The following is a 20009-nucleotide window of genomic DNA, read 5'->3' on the forward strand; positions in this document are numbered from 1 at the left end:
CATCAGAGAGGTGGTCAGTGGGACGAGGAGTGCCCTGTAGGCATTGATGGGCATAGGAATGTGCCTCCAGCCATCAGAGGGGTGGCTTGACCAAGTGCCTGACAGGCCAGGGCCCTCGGGGTGTGGGCTCCTTATGACTCTGGACTTTGCCTCCAGGACTTTAATGTCGGCTGATTGACCGGGCCCACCATTAGGCGTTTACACAGTGGCAGTCTAAAAACTGACACATTCTTTCTTCAAAAACCACAAGTGAGAGGTTATCCTGGCAACGTATTATACATAGAATCCCCAACTAATAGGAACTTAAGGGTCCCAGTTTCTAGAAATGTGATGTGTATACAAATATGTGTATATAAACCCCAGAAACCTGCCCCATTTGCAGTTCCAGTACCCACTGTCAGTTAAGCTGGCAGAAATACCGAGGAACTGTGAAATGAACACTGTTCTCAGAGTTAGCTGTCGTAAGAATCGTGGAAGAAAACAGTGAAATATGTAACTAGGGATTCCAGAGACATCCGGGCTTTGAAAACTTAGCGCTCTGATCAGTTGGGAAGAGTGAGCCCTCCAGCCTGTGCTAGCAGTATTTCTCTGATTGAGCTTCATAAGACAGTGATGTACTCTTGTGTCACCATCCAGCGGGGTTTGTGCTGGCTGTGTGGCCGCCTGGGCCTTGGCTCACCCTGCACACCCTTGATAGGGGCGGGCTGGCTCCTGAGCATCTGCTGCTTCCTGGTCGCAAGGGTAAGCCTTTTCCTCCTTTTGCTGATCTTAAGTAGCACTGTCATACGTGCTGGGTCTTGTTTTGTTGCTGGTAAACTTGACCATGGCCTTGCACAGAGCAAACCTGTGTCAGTTTTCCGATGAGCCATACCCTGTAGTCACCACTGTGGCTTCTGGTCAACAAGCCCACTAGGATGGATCCTCTCCAGTTCTCATTACCTAGCCTGCCCCTCAGTGACAAGACTGTTCAAACTGCACCAAGGTTAACGGTGGTCACCTCTCTATAGACCTGACAACTCATCCTCGCATAGCTTTGCCCAGATGTGGATAGGCTAGATAAAGTCTCCTCCTGAAAAGCATGTGAGTTCTAGACCAGAGCTCTCCAGTCATCTCTCTCTCCAGACACACTGCCATGCTCCCCTGTTATGCATTTTCAATCCAGTCCCTGAAGCAGCAGCTAACGTCATATTCAGGGATGCTCATGGCCTTGATGTTTCTCTCACGTGTCCCTCCCTTACCTGAGGGTTCATAGATGGAGCTTGAATCTTAAAAGTGAAGGCTTCAAACTCATTAACAACTTGAGTCCTGTCCCCAACTTACACACTTTATGAACACTTGTCCGCCTCCCACGTGAGAGCCCAACTCACCTATGAACCCAAAGAACCAGTCCCTAAACACAGAAGAGGGCTGTTGAGGGATCCTACTTGCTAGAATCATCCCTCCAGAAGGCCTGGAACACAGGCCATCCTTTCCACTAGAGTCCTCTCTCCAAATGAACCAGTTGTGGGGCCTTAGGTAAGTAGATTTTAAGATTGTGAGTCCCTGTGAACAGCCCTGGAAATGTGGAGACTGCACTGGGCTTTCTAGCAGTCTCCATGCAGGAGTCTCTGGAAACCCCCTGGACCTGGAGTTTTAGAGATCCTCAGATGTCCCTCAAGGGCTTTTGTGAGTGATAGGCGAAAAGGGATGTGGGCCCTCCAATCTGCTTTTACTGCCAGGTTAAGATTTTGTGTGGCGTTAAACTAAAGGGAAAAAAAGGCTTTTTTTTTTTTAAACCTCTGGAACATTTAATAAGTGATAATTATTTAAGTAATACTTATCAAACTTTAATATACATATGAATCACCTTGCATCCTCTTGAAGTGCATATTCAATTTCAGAAGGTCAAGGATGACACCCGAAACCAAATCTCTTAACATGCCTCAGGTGATGGCTGCTTTGCCTTGGACCACACCTGGAATAACAAGGCCTTGGCACCCCCTCCAGCCCTGTCAGAATAAACTCTGATCTCTGCTTGTGTGCCCCACCCCAGCCAGGAAGCCCTGTGCAGGAAATACATTTTATGTTATATTACTCAATCCACCTGAGAAAATGAAAAACTAGCATTTCCAGGAAAATTAGGTCCCATACATGTTTTCTCACTTTTTTGCCTTTAAATCTATCAATTCATGATTATTCTCCATGGCCTTTCTCTCTTGGGTAGACCTCTTTTAAACACGTTAGGTATAAAGGAAGGTCCCTGATCTGCTGCTGCCCTTTCCTGTATAGTCATCACCAAGCTGTAGCTTTTTTCATTGCTGGAAAGTCTGTGATCCCTGGGCCCACTATTTTCAGCTACATCCAGTCAGCTTTCTCAACTAATTCCTAAACCATTCTCAGGGGCATGGAGAAATTTGCCAGGTCTCTCCTGCTGAGTCTGCCAGAGTGTGGTGAAGCCGTGCAGTTTGGGAGGCAGCCCTGGTTGGTGCTGGCTGTCCCAGCCAGCCACCTTCATGGTGCTTTCAGACTACTTGGCTGTGGAGAGCAGGCTCTGTTCTAGAAAACACAGGGCTTCTTGTCTTAAAACTGTGCACCCCAGTGCTTGCTGTATGGTAGCAAATGCTGCTACTAGAGAGGCATCTGCCTGGAGGGGAGGTCCCTGCATGGAAGTTCCTAAGGACTCTAGGGTGGCAGGAGCTTGACCTATGTCAACCCTCAAAAGAATAACCCCTTCTGTCATCCTGGAAGTGTCTGGGGCAAATAGTGCCATGGCTGGATTATAGAGATCCCAGTCCCAGGGGAAAGTCCCAGGGCTGGGTGTAGGGGGAGGCAGAAGGAAAGGAAAAGAGGAGGGATGACATGCCTGAGACCCACTTCCTGGGTCCTTGTGGAAGCTGGGTGCCTCCCTTATCACCAGGCCCCTGAATTCCTGTGCTCCTGTTTTGTCCTTGCATCAGGTCCTGGGACTCAGTCGCCGCCCATTCTCATCCCAGTTACCCTCCTTTACCTCCAGCTGCAGGAGGTGTCCTCTTGGTTCTCTCCTGTTGTGTGCACGCGTGCTAAATCGCTTTAGTCGTGTCCAACTCTTTGCAACCCCATGGACTGTAGCCCACCAGGCTCCTCTGTCCTTTGGATTTCCCAGGCAAGAATACTGGAGGGGGTTGCCTTGCTGCCAAAAATGAGCATCTTGCTTCCTTTTATAGTAAAGGTTTTCTTGTTCATCAAAACAAAGACAGCAGGTAAAAGCAGAACCAGACATTGGGAATTACAAAGCTCAGGATACATTTCACAGTTCTGAGTCCCTGGTCTTTGGTTCTTGGCACCTTGGCTGAGAGAAACACAGATTCCTGAGCATGAGACTCTCTCTTAGAGAGGGAAGAGTGTCTCCCCAAAGGCCCGGGGGCTCTAGGGAGCACCCCTGCAGGGCCTGTGCCTCTCTGCTCTCCTGCCCCTTGGGATTTTGAGGTCCTGGGATCCAAGGGCCAAGAATGAATGCCTGGGCCAAGGGATGAGGTGACCTCTCGGTCTAGTCTGGACTGGAAGTCAGACTGCACAGCCTCTGAAGGGAAAAGGAAGCAGGGGCATAGAGGGTCACAGCTGCAGGAGATGATGGGGAGCTTTCTAAGCCCCCTCCCACCCCATCCCCTACCGCCAGCCCAGCTATTGCTCCTGAGAGCCGCGCTCTGGGAGAACGTCCAAGGACACTCAACATCTCAAACCCTGCACCAGCACCCACCACCCAAAACCCCACCCTGAATCAGGCTTACATGTGGGCTGTTTCTTCACATTTCCCAGGTGAGGGGGCCTAGAAGATGCCAGGCAGCTTCATGCCTTGCCATCATGAAGGCACTTGCCTGGGAAAGTCTGAGGAGGGAGGGCAGTGGAGGGTGTGAGGGGCTGAGGGGTGATGCAGTGGATTAGAAGGGCCATGCAGTTTCAGAGGTCTCGGTCTGTCCTCACCCCGTGGGTGTGGAAAGGGCAGCAGGAGCCCTGTCATGCAGAATCTGAATAGCTTGGTCTTTCAGAGAGCTGATGTGTAACCCTTTAAAGCACCAGAATTTATCTCGGTTAGGGCTTCCCAGGTGGCTCAGTGGTAAAGAACCTGCCTGCAGTGTAGGAGCCGCAGGGAGGCTAGGGTTCAATCCCTGGGTTGGAAAGATCCTCTGAAGGAGGGCATGGCATCCCACTCGAGTATTCTTGCCTGGAGAATCCCATAGAGGAGTCTGGTCGGCTACAGTCTATGGGGTCTCAAAAGGTCAGACATAACTGAAGCAACCTAGCATGCACGCACAGGACTCTTTTTAAGAGATTTTCTGAATACCACAGCTTAACCCTTCTGAACATATCTTCACCCTTCCTGAGGACCTGGGTCACAGAAGCATCTGGTGCCCTTCACTGAGACTGCCATGTGCCCAACACTAAGCCATGCTGGCAGCCACACTGGTATGCTGTTCGAGTCTGCTTTGAACACAACCTGTGCCCCTTGAGTGTCTGTGCCGAAATCTAACTTACCTCCCTTTTCAGAGTTATCTTTTCCAAACTGGAGGCGAGAAGCCATTTAACCTAGCTCAGAACTTCTGAACCAGGGAAAAGTAAATATCCTGAAGGAGGAACTGCCCAGTTTCCTGGGAATAAAGACATTGAGCTTCAGTGCATGTCTGTGGCTTCTGCTGGGCTCTAGTACATGAGTTCTGGATAAACCCAGTATTCTAGGTTGGCTGTTCTGGTTTGAATCAGTTCATTAAAGGTTGTAGTTTTTTTAATCTCTCTTTTAAAACCCCCCCAAAAAAGTTGATTAACTTAAACACCTAGGAACAGCTCTGCCAAGGAAGAGCTGGAGGTAATGCAAACAAATGTATTCTATCACTAGGGTTCAGCCAGAGCAAGAAAAATTAACTGGGTGATCTCAAAGGCCAGTGTAATTGAACCTGATCTCTAATCTCCGTTCCCCCATGCTTCACCTTTATGGGAAAAGTCTGGTCATCCCTAGGGACTGTTCAATTACAGCTCTCCATGGGTTGGACCATAAATTCTCTGAGCAAATAATGTCATCATCTATTTTGGTTAGGGCAGCATACCATCTATAAGAAAGATCCAGAAATGTAATTTCTAAATAAGATGTAAATCCATATCAGTTCAGTTCAGTTCAGTCACTCAGTCCTATCTGACTCTGCAACCCCATGGACTGCAGCATACCAGGCTTTCCTGTCCATTACCAAGCCCCGGAGCTTGCTCAGACTCATGTCCATCACATCAGTGATGCCAACCATCTCATCATCTGTCATCCCCTTCTCCTCCTGCCTTCAATCTTTTCCAGCACCAGGGTCTTTTCTAATGAGTTGGTTCTTCACATCAGGGGGCCAAAGTATTGGAGTTTCAGCTTCAGCATCAGTCCTTCCAATGAATGTTCAGGACTGATTTCCTTTAGGATTGACTTGTTTGATCTTGAATCCACAAGATGGCAGAGTAGAAGGATTTGCGGTCATCTGTGAGAACTCCAAAATTGCAACTAACTGCTGAACAACCATCAACAGGAGAATGTTGGATCCCACCAAAAAAAAAAAAAAAGATACCCCACTTCCAAGGGCAAAGGAGAAGCCCTAACAACATGGTAGGAGAGATGAAATCACATTTAGAATCAAACCCCATACCTACCAGAGATGTTCGGAGGGCTCAAACAAAATCTTGTGTGCACCAGGACCCAGAGACCCCATGGGAGACTGAGCCAGACCTGCCTTTGAGTGTTTGAGTCTCTCCTGTGGAGCCACGGGCCAGCAGTGACTACCTGCAGTGGGGATGAAGGCTCTGGCTGTAGCAGAGAGGCTTGGCATGTGAACCCCACCATAGAGTCACTGAGCAGACAACCCACAAACTGGAGAACAATTATACCAAAGAAGTTCTCGCACTGTTATGAAAGTTCTAGGGCCCACAATAGATTTCCCAACCTGGGGATCCAGCAAAGGGATTGAGAACTCCCAGGGAATTTTGACTTTGAAGGCCAGTGGGATTTGATTACAAAACATCCACAGGACTGGGAAAAGAGACTCGTGGAGGGCACAAACAAAACCTTGTGCAGACCAGGACCCAGGAGAAAGGCGCAGTGGCCACACAAGAGACTGAACCAGACTTGCCTGTGAGCGTCTAGGAGTCTCAGGCAGAGGCACGGGTCCACGGTGGTCTGCCGTGGGGTCAGAGGCACTGAATACAACAGTCCTGGCATAAATCCTTTTGAAGGAGGTCTCCATTACTGCCATTACTCCTACCATTGTTTTGCCTCAGGCCAAACTACATGGAAGGAACACAGCCCCACCTGTCAACAGAAAGAAACCGGATTAAAGATTTACTGAGCATGGCCCTGCCCATCAGAGCAAGACCCAGATTCCCCCACTGTCAGTCTCTCCCATTAGGAAGCTTCCACAAGCCTCTTATCCTTATCCATCAGAGGGCAGACAGAGTGGAAACCACAATTACAGAAAACTAATCACACTGATCACTTGGATCAGAGCCTTGTGTAACTCAGTGAAACTATGAGCCATGCTGTGTAGGGGCACCCAAGATGGACGGGTCATGGTGGAGAGTTCTGACAAAATGTGGTCCACTGGAGAAGGGACTGGCAAACCACTTCAGTATTCTTGCCTTGAGAACCCCATGAACAGTATGAAAAGGAAAATCCATATATCTCTCCCTTAAGAATTTGAGTATGTTCTACACATTTCAGGACTTCCTTCAGGGGATCAGATGGTAAAGAATTTGCCTGCAATGCAGGAGACCCAGGTTTGATCCCTGGGCTGGGAAGATCCTCTGGAGAAGGGCATAGAGACCCAGTATTCTTGCCTGGAGAATCCCATGGACAGAGGAGCCTGATGGGCTTCTGTCCATGGGGTCGCACAGAGTCAGATATAACTGAGCGACTAACACTTTCACTACACATTTAAGGTCCAAGTTTCTCTTCATCCTTTTTCTCTGCCATCTCCATGCTCTGTCCTCATCTACATGGTTAGTGCTGCTTTGCAGAAATATAGGAAGAGGAAAGTCTGGGGACAAGGTGCCGCTACTGTCTTAAAAGTTAGATACTTAATTGAACTTCTCCTGTGATCCTTAACTGACTTGTTGGCCCAATGGTTAAGAACCCGCCTGCTAACACAGGGGACTCCAGCTTGATCCCTGGTCTAGGGAAAGCCCATATGCTGTGTAGCAACTAAGCCTGTTCATTGCAGCTGCTGAGCCCCTGCTCTGGAGCCCTGAGCCACAATTACTGAGGCCTCAAGCTGCTACTTACCGAAGCCCTCAAATCCGAGAGCCTACACTCCGCACCACAACTAAAGGGTGGCCCCCACTTGCTGCAACTTCGTGCGCAGCAACCAAGTCTAGTGTAGCCAAAAATAAAATAAATAAAAAATTTAAAATATATATATATAGTTTACAGTGTAGACACATTTCATAGACTTTCCAAATAAACAGGATTGTAGACATTAAAAAAAGAAGATGGAGCCAAAAACTTAAGAGGAAAAATCTTAGGTTGAAAAGCATGAAACTGCTTTTTAATCTACAAATATGGCAATTTCATATGTTGCAACCTATTTATATATAATAATGTTATTTTATGATTTTTGAGGTATTTTTCTTTTTCTGTTCTAAAGATTCACTTTTGTGCTTAATTTTGTATACTTTTTCTTAAAAGGGGCTTTAGACTTCACACACCCAGTTCCAGGGTGGGAATGAAAAGGGATAGGGCCTTGTGTAGGACAGTTTGACAATCTGTGTCAGGAATTTTAGAAATAGCCATGCCTTTGGCCCAGCCACTCTACTTTTAGGGGTCTATTTTCAGGAATAATCAAGTGTGATGTAGGGCAGGGCTTTGAACCCTAGGGGAATGGAGCAGGAACCCAGAGTGAGTCTTGTCAGAATCTCCCTTCCTCATAACTTTTGAGTTTCACCAATAACTCCTTGGCTTCAGACCGTTTTGTATGCAATTAAAACAAAAGCCTTGTGGCAGCATAATAGAATTTAGCAAAAAAATTGGAAACCACGCAAATGGAAATGACATAGAATTGGTTAAATAAATTTTGTACATCACTACGTTGAACTAGGTGACCATCAAAAATCATATCTTTTAGAGTATCTGATGACATAGGAAAAACGCTTACAATTCAATCTTAGGTTGAAAAAATAGGACACAAAATAGATGAGGTTTATGTTTTTATGTATATATGTAAGTTTTTTTAATAGAGTAGTAAGAAGAACTAGAAGAAAGTAAACTTTCTTGGATGGTGGAATTATGAATGAATTTTAACTCTTCACACCATTCTGTATTTTCCAAACTTCCTATTATGAGCATGTGTTATTTTTTATATAATTATTACAAGTGCTTTAATAAAAGAAGTAGGTTTTTAAGGGAAATTTTAGAAAAAAACTCAAAAGCCAAACGAAAGTAAGATATTTCCCATACAGAAAATTTTCTTACAATTGTCTTCCAATTTCAATTCAGTTCTCCTGATAAAATGATGACAAGTCAGCACCACCCCAACACCTTAATGTTTTCAAGGGGACTTTAGAGAAGCTGAATGTCAGGGAAAAGCATAGACTAGAAATTCAGATACCATGCGGAGATATTTTCAGGCAGGTATGGCTTTTCCCATCCCTCACATTAGATTCTGAGTATCAATATCTGCTCTGGGTTTACAGAACAGGTATTCTGGTTTACCTGGGCATGGGGCCAGCTTTTCCTCTGGGTAGAAAAGGGAGCTCTCTGCATGGCCCATCACCCAAATCAGTGCTCTTAACCTCTGAGAGGATATCCAGGGCCTCTGTGCTCAGGACTTTCGTTTTGCAGCTCTGCATTTTATTATATACTTGACTTATTTATGAATAAGTAATTATTTGTACAGTTCAAAATCAAAAACATACAAAAGGGCATAAGAATAAAAAGTCTCCCTTCCATCCCAGCCCCCGGCCCCCAGCTCCCCTCCTGGGAGACAAACTGTGTTGACAGTTCCTAGTGATTCCTTCCAGACATACTTCTATGCTTTTTAAATACATGATTGTATTCATACTATGTATCTCTTTTTTTCCATTTAACATTATACAGCAATGTTAAGAAAGTACTGCAAAAAGAGTAAAATGTTTTCTGAACAATAATAAATATTCTTCTAAACATTCATAATGACTGCAAATACACCATGGAAGGGAGATGGGCCATTTGGTTGTCTTAGTGCTGGAAAATTTGGATTTTCTCCCCATAAGTCCCAGAGGGACCATCCAAATGAAACCATCTTCCTGGGTTCAGCCAGCAATTGCATTTGGTTTGGGCCCCGATTAGCCTCTGGCTCTCTGGGGACACAGAACTCTGGGGTCAGGAGGAGGCCTGGGGCCCAACCCAGAGGGACAAGCGGGTGGTCCCTGGCCTTCAGGGGCTGGCTGTGTGGTCCAGGCCAGCAGAGGAGATATATTTAGCTGGGCCAGATGCTGCTGGCTGTGTCATGACCCAGAAGGACTGTGCTATTGGTAAACAAACCACCATAGCCCAGCCCTCCTCTGGCCTCCCTTTCCCCATTTGCTGGCAGTGCCGTGAGAGGTGGAGGTGGGCCTTCACCAGGGAGACAGCTGATACAGTGGGGCCACCTGCAAGACATCCAACAGAATTGTATGGCCTTGTCTTATGGCCCTACGTTTGTTTTTTCCCTCATCTCCCCTTCTGCCTTTCTTCACTCACCCTCCCCAACACAGCAAAGTGGGGCAGCCCAGGGAACACCCCCCTTCCTCCTATGCCTCCCCACCCTTTTCCCTCTGCCCATCAACCTGACTTGTCCTCAGGTTGCTAAGTGAACGGAGTTCATTCATACTGTCATTCAACAAACTTCACTTATCCATTTTTCTGTCCAGCAAATATTTTTTGAAGGCCTGAGATAAGCCAGGCTCAAAGCTTGGCCCTAAGAACACAGCAGTGAACAGGGAGGTGCCAGCTCTGGCCCTTGTGCAGCTTACACTCTGGTGAGTAACTAATTAGGTGTTGGTGGAAACTGACAACCTTAAATAATAACCAACACTCAAACATGTTGTTTTAAAGTGTGTAAGGGTCTTCCACCTGATAGCACATCTAATACCAAGAAGCCAGGAGATATGATTATCATTCCTGCTTTAAAGAGGAAGAAAATGCAGCTCAGAGATGCTGAATAACCTGGCCCAGGACCCACAGGGTACATGGAGCCCTGGTTCTTGAACTCAGTCCCTTCAAATGCAAGCCCATGTCTTTCCTGTAAAAGGGAAGACCCTGGAGCTGGATGGGAGCAGGCTTCTCGTGCAGCTCTTCATTTTACATTTGAGGAAATGAAGACCCAGAGAGAAGAAAAGAGCCTCGTCTAAGACACAAGGCTTAAAACAGGACTGGAAACTTTGGACGCCGGCCCAGTTCTCTTCCTTTGCATCTGAACAGTGATTCAATGTCCTGCCCAGGGTGTAAGGCCCTGGCAGATTTGGGGTCGAGGATAATCACTGCAGGTCTGTCTCCTCCTATCCCCTGCACCCCCACTGGCCCACCCACGTCTGCTGCACTGTCCCTTTTGTGAAGATAGAGCCCAGAACGGCCTCCTCAGACCCCATCCTCCCCTTGCCAGGGTCTGCTTCTTACTGAGGGCATGGGCTTTCATTCAGCAAACAAGGTGAGCACCTACTGTGTGCAGGCTCTGGGAAGCTCGTCAAGGGCGCACAGTCCACTGGGGAGGCCAACAAGGAGCACAGTGCCATCAAATGTGCAAGATAAAAAGCACAGATATAAGAGATGCATGTCAGGGCCCCAAAGCCAGGCCATGATGGACAAGTAGAGAAGGTTCAGAGAAGGCTTCCCAGAGAAGGGACATCTCAACTGAGCCCTCAGGTCTGCGTGATGAGGTAGCCAGGCCAGAGCCGGCAGGGATGAGGCTTTAATGGAGAGTGGATTACAAAGTAAGAAGGCACCCTGGACATCGCAGGTGTGTGGCAGGCGTGTCAGGTGTGTGTCACGCCTCTCAGGGCAGCAAGCAACCTGTGAGCAGGAAGTGGGTCTCCCTTCTTCCGGAAATCCCCATGAATGAGGGCCTACTCCTGCGGATGGATGACTCAGGCACCCCGTGTGGGCAGCTTTCACACCATGGACTCCACATCCTCCCAGCCAGGGCCACCCCGCTGACCTGGCAGGGACATGACGGCCTGCCTGGCAGGAGTCTGACCATGGGGGGTGGGGGAGGAGACACAGGTGGGTACATGACTACCGTCCCCTCCTCCACCAGTCACCAACACCCTCAGGTCGTTCCCACGAGGGCCCAGCTCCCCCTCCTGTGGGGACTGGGAGCACTAGCCCAGGAGACAGGACTAACAGCCCTCCAGGTTGGTGCCCAGAGCAGAGAGGACTAGCAAGGGCTCGGAGCCTGCCCTTGACCTGCCTGCAAAGGGCGGCCCTTCCCCTGGTGTGTTTAGGGCCTGACCTCTCTCCGACTGACTGAAGGGGAGAGAGGGGCGGCCCAGGGTAAGTCAGTGCCCTCTGACAGGCACACGCTGGTCTGCCCAAGCGGAGCAGAGCTGGTCCGCCCTGGCCCCAGCAGCTCCTTGTCCCACACTCCTGGCCATGCACAGAAACATTCACTTTGAATGCTAGCCCTAGGAGGCAGCTTGGCCGTCGTTTCCCTTGGCCGTGACCGTGGTGTTCACGGGGCCTTTCCCTCCAAGGGGAAGCGTGACACTGTGCTCAGAAGGGGTGTCTCATTAAACCCCACTCCCCATAGGTCCCCTGAGTTTCTGTGGGGCCCAGAGCTATGCTACGTGCAGGGTGACATTCAGCTCCCACCCTGGGGAAGGGGGATGGGCAGGGCCTAGCGGGGACATCTCTGCAAGCATCACGTCCCTGAGGGTGGGGTCCTGGGCACGAGGTGGGGCCCCAGCCAGCCCCAGCCCAGGTCAACAGCAGCTTCTGCAGGCACGATGCTGGCGCTGAGTTCCGAAGGCTGTGAGAAGGTTGGGCAAAGTGTCGCATGGGCAAAGTAGTAGAAGCAAAGGCATGGTGACCAGAAATAGCACAAGGTGGGAGGAGACAGCAAGCAGGAGCAGGATGGAGGGGCTGGGGGCGGGGACGTTTACCCCAAGGGACACAACACGCTATGGGAAGTCATCCGTGGGCAGAGTGGTGGTCAGAGTTATGTTTGAAATCATGTAGAAGATGAATATCCAGGAGGGCATCGAACTGGGGACATGGATCAGTTTGGAAGGCATGACAGTGGTCTGGGGAAAGAGGCAGTGTTAGGGAGCAGGTGGGAGGGCTGGGAGGGCACCCTTAGGTCAGGGAGGACAGCAGCAGGTCTGAGAAAGGAGACTGGGCCCACGTTTAAGGGTGACAGAGGGGGTGCTCACCCCGGGGCTCTACCTTCCTGGGGGGGTGGTAGTGGAGGAAAATGGTCTACCCTGAAGAGTGTTTGCAGGGCAGGGACGCTGATCAAGTTGGAGGGTGTGGGCGCCCCCGGTATCCTCTCCTTCCTGGAGGGGCAGGGATGGTGATGGTGACGGGGGAGAGTGCCTGGTGGCTGTGCTTTCAGGGTGTGTCTGCTCTCCCTCATGCCCACGGAATGCCCGGGCAACCATGAACCAGGAAGCACAGGCCTGGAGGGACTCTCCAGGGGCACCGGAAAGGGCAGAGAAGAGTGGTGCCCTCGTGCCCCTGGGCAGGGTCCGGGGGTCCAGGGACAGGGCGAAGAGGGCAGGAGGGGACGGGGTGGTCGGGGGCTTCGGTCAACTGCCTCTGACAGGCGCCAGATAAAGCAGCCCTGCTCAAGGACATCCCTAGATGGCCAGGGGTTAAGGCTGGAGGCTTCCATTGCAGGGGACGTGGGCTCAGGCCCTGGTGGGGAGTTAAGATCCTGCATGGCTGAAAAATAGAACTAAACAACAACAAAATAAACCCACAACAACAGCAAAAAACTGCTGGGTCCCAGTTCCCACAGCCAGCATGCAGTTTAAACTACCCAAACCTGGATGTTCTGAGAGTGAAAGTAATAACTACCTCAGAACAACAGGAGCAAACTAGGCCTGTTGACTGTCTACCCAGCACTCTGGGGTATGTGGTCATCCCAGAGCTGGGGCAGGAGGCTGGCGTTCGCGCTCCCACCTAGGCCCACAGCGACACCCTCCCTGTGACCTATCCCCCCAACCTGGCCCCAGAGCGCCCTGACCCTCCTCAGACCCAGGCCCGGGGAGAGACAAGGTGTCCCCCGTTCGAGGCCCAGCTCCTTTCGCGTTTCTGCCATCACTGTCCTCAGAGGAATGGCAGCACGAGCAGGAGCAATCTCCCTCTTGGGACCCAGTCGGGGAGCCACCTGGAGAACCCCCAGAGCCCGTCAGCCCTAGAAAGGCGCTTGTAGGCTGAAGTCGTGTTTGCTCACGTGCCCTTGCAAAGTGAAAGTGAAGTCGCTCAGTCACGTCCGACTCTTTGCGACCCATGGACTGCAGCCCGCCAGGCTCCTCCGTCCACGGGATTCTCCAGGCAAGAATACTGGAGTGGGGTGCCATTTCCTTCTTACGCAGCAAAACCCTGGGATCCCCTCCTGCTTACCCCCATCTCAACTGGCTGCCAGGTGTCCCCACATTCCCTGCTGCTGGTTTCGGCTCAGCCCTTCCCAGCCCGTGCCTGCCTCACGGCCTTCCCCTGCCACAAGCACAAGCCTCCTTAAGCCCAGACCCGAACACAACACTTGTCTGCTTGACAAGCAGACAAAACAAAAAGAACAAAAACAAACAAAGACCCTTCTGTGGGAAAAACAAAAACAGCACCACCGAACTCTACTTCCCTGCAAGATAAAGTCCAACACTTCCTCCAAGGACTGACTCCAAGGTAGCTTGCCACCTTGTCCCCAACACCCGCAGGCTTCCTCCGCGCTGTCCCTCCCTCATCTGCTGACGCCATCCCCACGAACCTGGAGTGAGCCTCCTCTCCGTGGATTCCAGCAGCTTCCTTAAGGCCCTCCCTGACCCAGCTGCCTCTGCCCTATTCCCTGAGCTCGGAGTTGCCCCAGGCTAGGTGTGAGAGAGACTTTGCTAGTCCGGCTCCCCCGCAGCTGGAGGTCCAGGGCCCCTCAGCCTGCTGTAGACACAATAAACTACGAGTGAACTGACTGATCCTTCCTGCTCATCCCCTGTTCTCCAGAAGGATGCCCTTGAGGGATGATGGACAAGATGGTGATTTCTCTGTGTGTGCATTCAGTCGCTCAGTCATGTCGGACTCTTTCAGACCCTACGGGACTCTTTGCGGTGCTATGGATTATAGGCTGCCAGGCTCCTCTGTCCAAGGAATTTTCCGGCAAGAATACTGGAGTGGGTTGCCATTTCCTTCTCCAGGGGATCTTCCCAACCCAGGGATGGAACCGGATGTCTCCTATGTCTCCTGCACTGCAGGCGTATTCTTTACCCCTGAGCCATGATTTCCAAGATCCCTGCTAACTCCTGAATCCCAGAATGCCAGTGGTCTATGGTTGGGCACCCATCCTGCCTAAATCCCTTCAACTAAAAAAGAAAATAAATAAAAATGGCTCACGGACTCCTGGGAGTTCTCAAAACCCTCTCAGGAGGTCTGTGAGGTCAAAACAATTTTCATAACACTACTGAGAGGTTATTAGCCTTTCACTCTCATTTTCTCACAAGGGTACAGGAGAGTCTTCAAGAGCTATACGTGAATTTGGAAAAGAATTCAGCTGCTTCCATTAAAAAAGTAGAATCATTTTTCCTTAAAATATGTTACCATATAATGGATTTTTCTTATTTGATAAAATATGTTTTACACTTCTCAATTCCTAATACACTAAATGTTGTCAATTGCTATATCCCACATCAACAGAAGCTCTTGGGGTCCTCAGACTTCCATGCCTTCTCAGTCACCCGTCAGCTTCTCTCTTCAGAGTCAACTTTCTGGGGAGCTGTCTACTTCCCTCCCACTAGCTTCTCAGCCCCACCCTGTGGTTCCCCACCACTGACACCACTGAGGACCCCCTGGCACTTCATCCAGTGGATATTCCTCTGGTCTCATTTCCCTTGAGATCTCAGCAGTGTGACCCTGGCTCTCAGAAAACCACGCTCTCCTGGTTTCTCCTGCCTCTCCAGCTGCTTGTTCCCAACCCTTCTTGCTTTGCTCACCCTGCCAGGGCCGGAGGCCTCAGGGTTGGCCTGGGGCTTGTTCTTTCTCTCTGCTTCAAGCACTGGCTTGATGGGTGGAGCTCCCAAATCTCTACCTCCAGCCCATGTGACTGTCCTGAGTCCCAGCCCCACATATCCAGCTGCCACCGGAACACCCGCGTGCACGCCACTGCCCACAGGCGCCCCCAAGGCAAACATCTGGGCAGATCTCCACCCCCATCCTTTCCAAGGCTGCCACTGCAGAGAACCCTGGCCCTCTACTCTCTCCTCATCAGCCAGCCACATGCAATCCTGCTGACCTCACTATCTAAACGGCTCTCAAATCTACCGTCCTGTCTTTTCCCACTGCACCCCACAGCTCCAGCCACCTCCCCTCTCCCTGGCCTTTGACCTTCCTCCCCCAGTCTGACACAGCAGCCAGTGTTCCTTTTTAAGTAGCCTCTTCCCCACTCAGAATCCACAGGGGGCCCCCACTAACCCAGGAGGAATTCCACCTCCACAGCACAGCTCACCAGAGCAGCCAGTGAAATGAGGTCTTGCTACCCATCCTTCCCCATGCCCTCTTCCCCACCGCACTGTCCCAGCAGGGCTGATCTTGCACCCCTCTGGTACAAGCTGTTCCTGCCTCTGTTTGCTAGAGACCCCTTCTCAACCTCATAACTTCTCCTCCTGAAAGCCTTCCCTGACCTCCCCTCAACCTCAGGGTCAAGAGCCCTTTCTACACTGAGTACCCTGTTCCCATCATGACACATTTCAGGCTGAATGGTCACCATTCAGAGGTCTTTGAGGAGCAGGATTTCTTCTCTGTTGTATCTCCAGTGTCTAAATTGGTGTGTGGCATGTAGCAGCACCTTAGTAAATACTCGCTGAATGAATGACTTGAAGTATGTGAGACCACGTGCAGCAGGCAAGTGACCTTCCCCACCCCTACACACATTCATATGGAGCAGGCTCTGATGTGAGTATCTGGCTGTCTGGCCCTGCCCTGCCACAGAAGGCAGCTGCCCAGGGTTCCCTGCCTCCCGTCACCTCCTCCTGTTGTGCTGTCCTGACCGAGCTCCCAGAAGAACCTGGCTGGACTTCTTTTCCCATCAATGGCCAAGACACGAGGCTGCCAAGACATGGGCACCCTTCCCAGGCACAATGGCTGCCCAGCTTGGTCAGAGCTGACCCTGCTGGGGACACCAAGACCAAACCAGGGCATCAGCCATAACAAGAGTGGCGGCAACACCCACCACACAGCACCCCAGGGTAAACAGAGGCTCAGAGACGGCTTTTCTGGAGGTCACTGAGCAAGTGAGGGGGAGGCTGGCTTACAGCCAGGCGCTTCTGCTGCAAGAGCCTTATCTGGCCCCTGCACCCATTCCACAGGTCCAGGAGTAAAGGATCAATCCACTGAGGGGCCATTTCCAGTTGAGGAGCCCAGGGTCAGGCTGAGATCTTGGGGTCTGGGACTTGCACCTGGGGGTGGGGGATGGGGGGAGGGCTGGGGGAGGGAAGAGTAGCCAGAGGCAGGCAGATGGCAAACAAACAGCAGACTGGGGGTGCCCAGTCCAAAAGGGGACTCCCTTTTGGATTTGAGTCCTGGCAGGTAGGTCAGGGTGACAGAGAAGGCACAGACCACACCAAGGGCCAGGAGGCAAAAACGAGCTCCTGGACCTCAGAAGTCAAAGGGCCACCAGGTCCTCCAGGCCTGCACTGTCAGCACTGTCTCACAAGTTTTCACCACCTTGCCCTTGAAGCCCTTTGAACCCACATGGCTCCTTCATCAGGAAGCCAGAGATCTAGCTTCCCTGTCAAGAAGAGGCAGCAGCTGACCCTGCAAGTGGAGGGAGACCTGATGTGAACTCCACACCTGTCCACCTCTTCAGAGCAGCTGGGGGAGATGCAGGCTACCAGGCCACTGGCAAGGACTACTCACAGGGCTGCCAAGTGGAGCGGCCCAGGCAGAATCTGCATGCCTTGGGGGGGCATTCTTCGTGTGCACTAAGAACCCCGCAGCCCTGCCTGCTCAGCAGTTCCTCTCTGGGAGAGCCATGGGGGATGAAGAGGGAGCCCTTCCCCCTCTAATGAGTCTTTCGGGGGCACACCCCCTCACTCATCCCAAACCCCCATCTGAAGAAAGAACCATATTCCAGCACAGCACAGATAATGAGGTCAGTTTATGGATTACAGTATGGGACAGACTAGGAAAGGGCCAGGGCCTACCTACAGTGATAAGCTTCCCAGGAATAGACTGACAGACAGAAGTAGCCCAGACAGACAGACTGAGGAACAGGGAAACAAAGCCAAATGGGGAAGAGGCCTTGGCTCAGCCTCAGCAGCTGTGTCTGGGCTGCAGAGCCAGCCTGCCCTGGGGACCCGGAGGATGAACACGCTGCAGGGCCTCAGATCCTACAGGGCTCCCTCTCCTCACTCCCTTCTACACCCTCACCAGCAGGCTGGGACCCTTGGCAGGTGGTGTTTCTGGGGCTGGGAAATGGTTGGTCTGGAGGGGGCAGGCAGACGGTCAAGGCTCTTGGAGGCTCCCTGGGAAGATGGAGGCCTGGGTAGCATGGGGACAGTAGCAGCACTGGGGGGATTCCAGCCAGGGCCCAGGCACCTGGGGTGGGGCACTGCTCAGCAGTTCCCCTGTATCTAGGGCAGGCCCCCCACCCTGCCCACCACACCAACATGGTGCAATAAATAAAGTTTCAAGTAGTAAGTCAGTGTCAAGCAGGAGATCTGGGGGCTGGTGGACAGGCAGGGGGTTAAGAGAGGCCCCTGTCGGCCCACTGAGTCCTCTCAGTGAGCTCCAGCTGTATCAAGTCTGTCTATGTGCATTGGAGTGGGGACCTGGCCCCCGTGTCCATGTAGGCACTCCCTGCAGGGGCTCAGCCCCTCAGACCAGTGCCAAAGCCTGCTCAGTGGGACAGAAGCAGGGCAGCATGGTGCCTACAGCGTCCACGATGGCGGCCAGGTGCTCATCCTGAGCCTGGGGCCCACAGAGCTGCATGAAGTCCGCCAGGCGCAGCAAGTACTCAAGGTTGTGCCCAGAGAAGCCTCGGCAGGCCAAGATCTGTGTAGCGATGGCCTCCTCGGGGGCAGGACCCAGGTAGCCAGGGTTCTGTGGGGTGGCCACGTAGGCCAATGCCTTGAGTGGTTGGTCAGGGGTATCTTGAGGGTAGAAGGTGACCTCCTTGGTATCATAGCCGCCAAGCACTGCCTCCCGCACGTTCAGGTACTTCAGGGCCTCGCTCACCTGCTCGCCTTGCACCTGGTATGCCACACCCCAAGTGCAGCCCTGGGAGAAAATATGGGTACCAGAGTCAGTCACAAAGTTCCTTCTGATCCCACCCAGGCCTGTGCTTGATAAGGGAAGTGGGCAGACTGCTGATGAGCCCTCTACTATTAATAGAGCAAACCCTCACCCTCCCTTAATCAGGGTTGAGAAGGCAGACTAGCCCCAGAGAGAACAAAAATTCGGCTCAGAGTTTGGTCTGAGAAACAATGGCATCACCTGTAAGCTTGTTAGGAATGCGTTTCAGGCCACTCTAAATCTCATATTAAAATCTATGTTTTAAAAAGATCCTCAGGTGATTCTTGTGAGAAGCACTTATCAAGACTCAACCTTCCTCTCAGCCAGAGGGGTATCTATCTAATCTAGCCTGTGGCCAAGGGTCCATGAGCTCTGCCTGTCTGCACCCCTCCATGCTGGATCTCTTTCTTGACTCTGGCACTTACCTCACGATCTTCAAGGAGGGTCACCACACGACCAGGCTAGGGAGGGAAGAGAGATTTTGAAAAAGAAGTTAGAAATGAGTTCAGCCATCACTGGTAGAGAAAACCCTTAGTAACCCTTCTATCCCAGGCCTCAAATAGCCCCACTCTTGGGGGGCTAGGTGGGGGGCGTGGGAGTGGAGGGAGTGATGCATGTATGTAAGAGAGGTAGACACATGGGAGTGGTCCAGATTGGTCATCAGAAATATTCATCAACACGGTGATCCACAGGATCAGGCTCTAGGCATCACACAGTGACCCACTAGGCACACAAATTTAAGTCACAACGCCTTGCAAGGTTCTCCCATTACCCCCATCCTGACGGAGTCACTGTCAGCCCAAATAGGCCCGGATACTCCAGGGCACCAGCGCAGCGCCCACTATCCTGCCCCAACCCCCGTCATTCACCCTGGCAGGGTCGGATGCTCACCATCTTGTCACTGCCGCGATGGAAGGTGTCTCCCTGCCAGAAGCGGCGGCTGTAGCCGCGCACGAAGCCCACACGGCTGTCACTGTAGGCGAAGTCGGGCCTCCACACCAGGGAGCCGTACCCAAAAATCCACAACGCTTGGGGGTCGCCGTCTTCGGAGAGGGGTTGTGAGGAGGGAGGAGAGGCGGGAGGGGAGTTCTGGGCTGCAGTCTCCTGCTTCATGGTGCCGGGCACAGGGACGGGCCCGGGCGGCCTCCGGGGCTGGTCTCCGGCGCGGGCACGGAAGGACCGACCGACGCGCACACCTGGCCTGGCACCGCTTGGTCGCTCCAGCTGCGCGGCCCCGTCCGAGGCGCTCTTTAAACCCTTAGGCCGGGAAGCCCCACCCCTCGCAGCCAGCTTTCGCGTTTATTGGGGCGGGGCAAATTCCCTTTTGGCCAATCACCTTCGGATTTTCCTGTCCAGTTAACCGCGCCGCCCTCTGAGTGGGTAACTACGTGGCCGGCCCCGGGCCCAGCGAGCCCGCTGATTGGTTCGACTCCACCTCTGTAGCAAACCTGGCAGGAGTGATGCAACGGCGGAGGAGGCTTTTCCAGATCAGGCATGCAGCAAGGGCGCTTCAGATTGCGTCAGGCGGCCGGCAGTGGGCACGGACGCGGGCACTGGTTATTTCCCCGGCAGCGCCTTTATGCCT

General features: G+C 51.8%; 1 protein-coding gene across 1 annotated transcript; it reads right to left on the minus strand.

Moving 5' to 3' along the window:
• Nucleotides 15445-19707, minus strand: CHAC1 (ChaC glutathione specific gamma-glutamylcyclotransferase 1). Its single transcript, XM_013966985.2, has 3 exons — nt 19316-19707; nt 18850-18885; nt 15445-18409 (listed from the first exon to the last, which is right to left on the minus strand). The coding sequence occupies exons 1-3, from the start codon at nt 19535-19537 to the stop codon at nt 18008-18010; spliced, it is 660 nt and encodes a 219-aa protein (XP_013822439.1). The 5' UTR covers nt 19538-19707; the 3' UTR covers nt 15445-18007.

This window comes from Capra hircus, chromosome 10 (assembly GCF_001704415.2).
Source record: "Capra hircus breed San Clemente chromosome 10, ASM170441v1, whole genome shotgun sequence".
NCBI classification, from domain to species: Eukaryota; Metazoa; Chordata; class Mammalia; order Artiodactyla; family Bovidae; genus Capra; species Capra hircus.

Excerpts from the sequence above, each read along its gene's own strand:
- CHAC1 (XM_013966985.2), bottom strand. The coding sequence starts at position 19,537 with ATGAAGCAGGAGACTGCAGCCCAGAACTCCCCTCCCGCCTCTCCTCCC. Across the intron at positions 18,886-19,315 it reads ATCGCGGCAGTGACAAGATG|CCTGGTCGTGTGGTGACCCT; the intron begins GTGAGCATCCGA and ends TTCCCTCCCTAG. Across the intron at positions 18,410-18,849 it reads CCCTCCTTGAAGATCGTGAG|GGCTGCACTTGGGGTGTGGC; the intron begins GTAAGTGCCAGA and ends ATTTTCTCCCAG.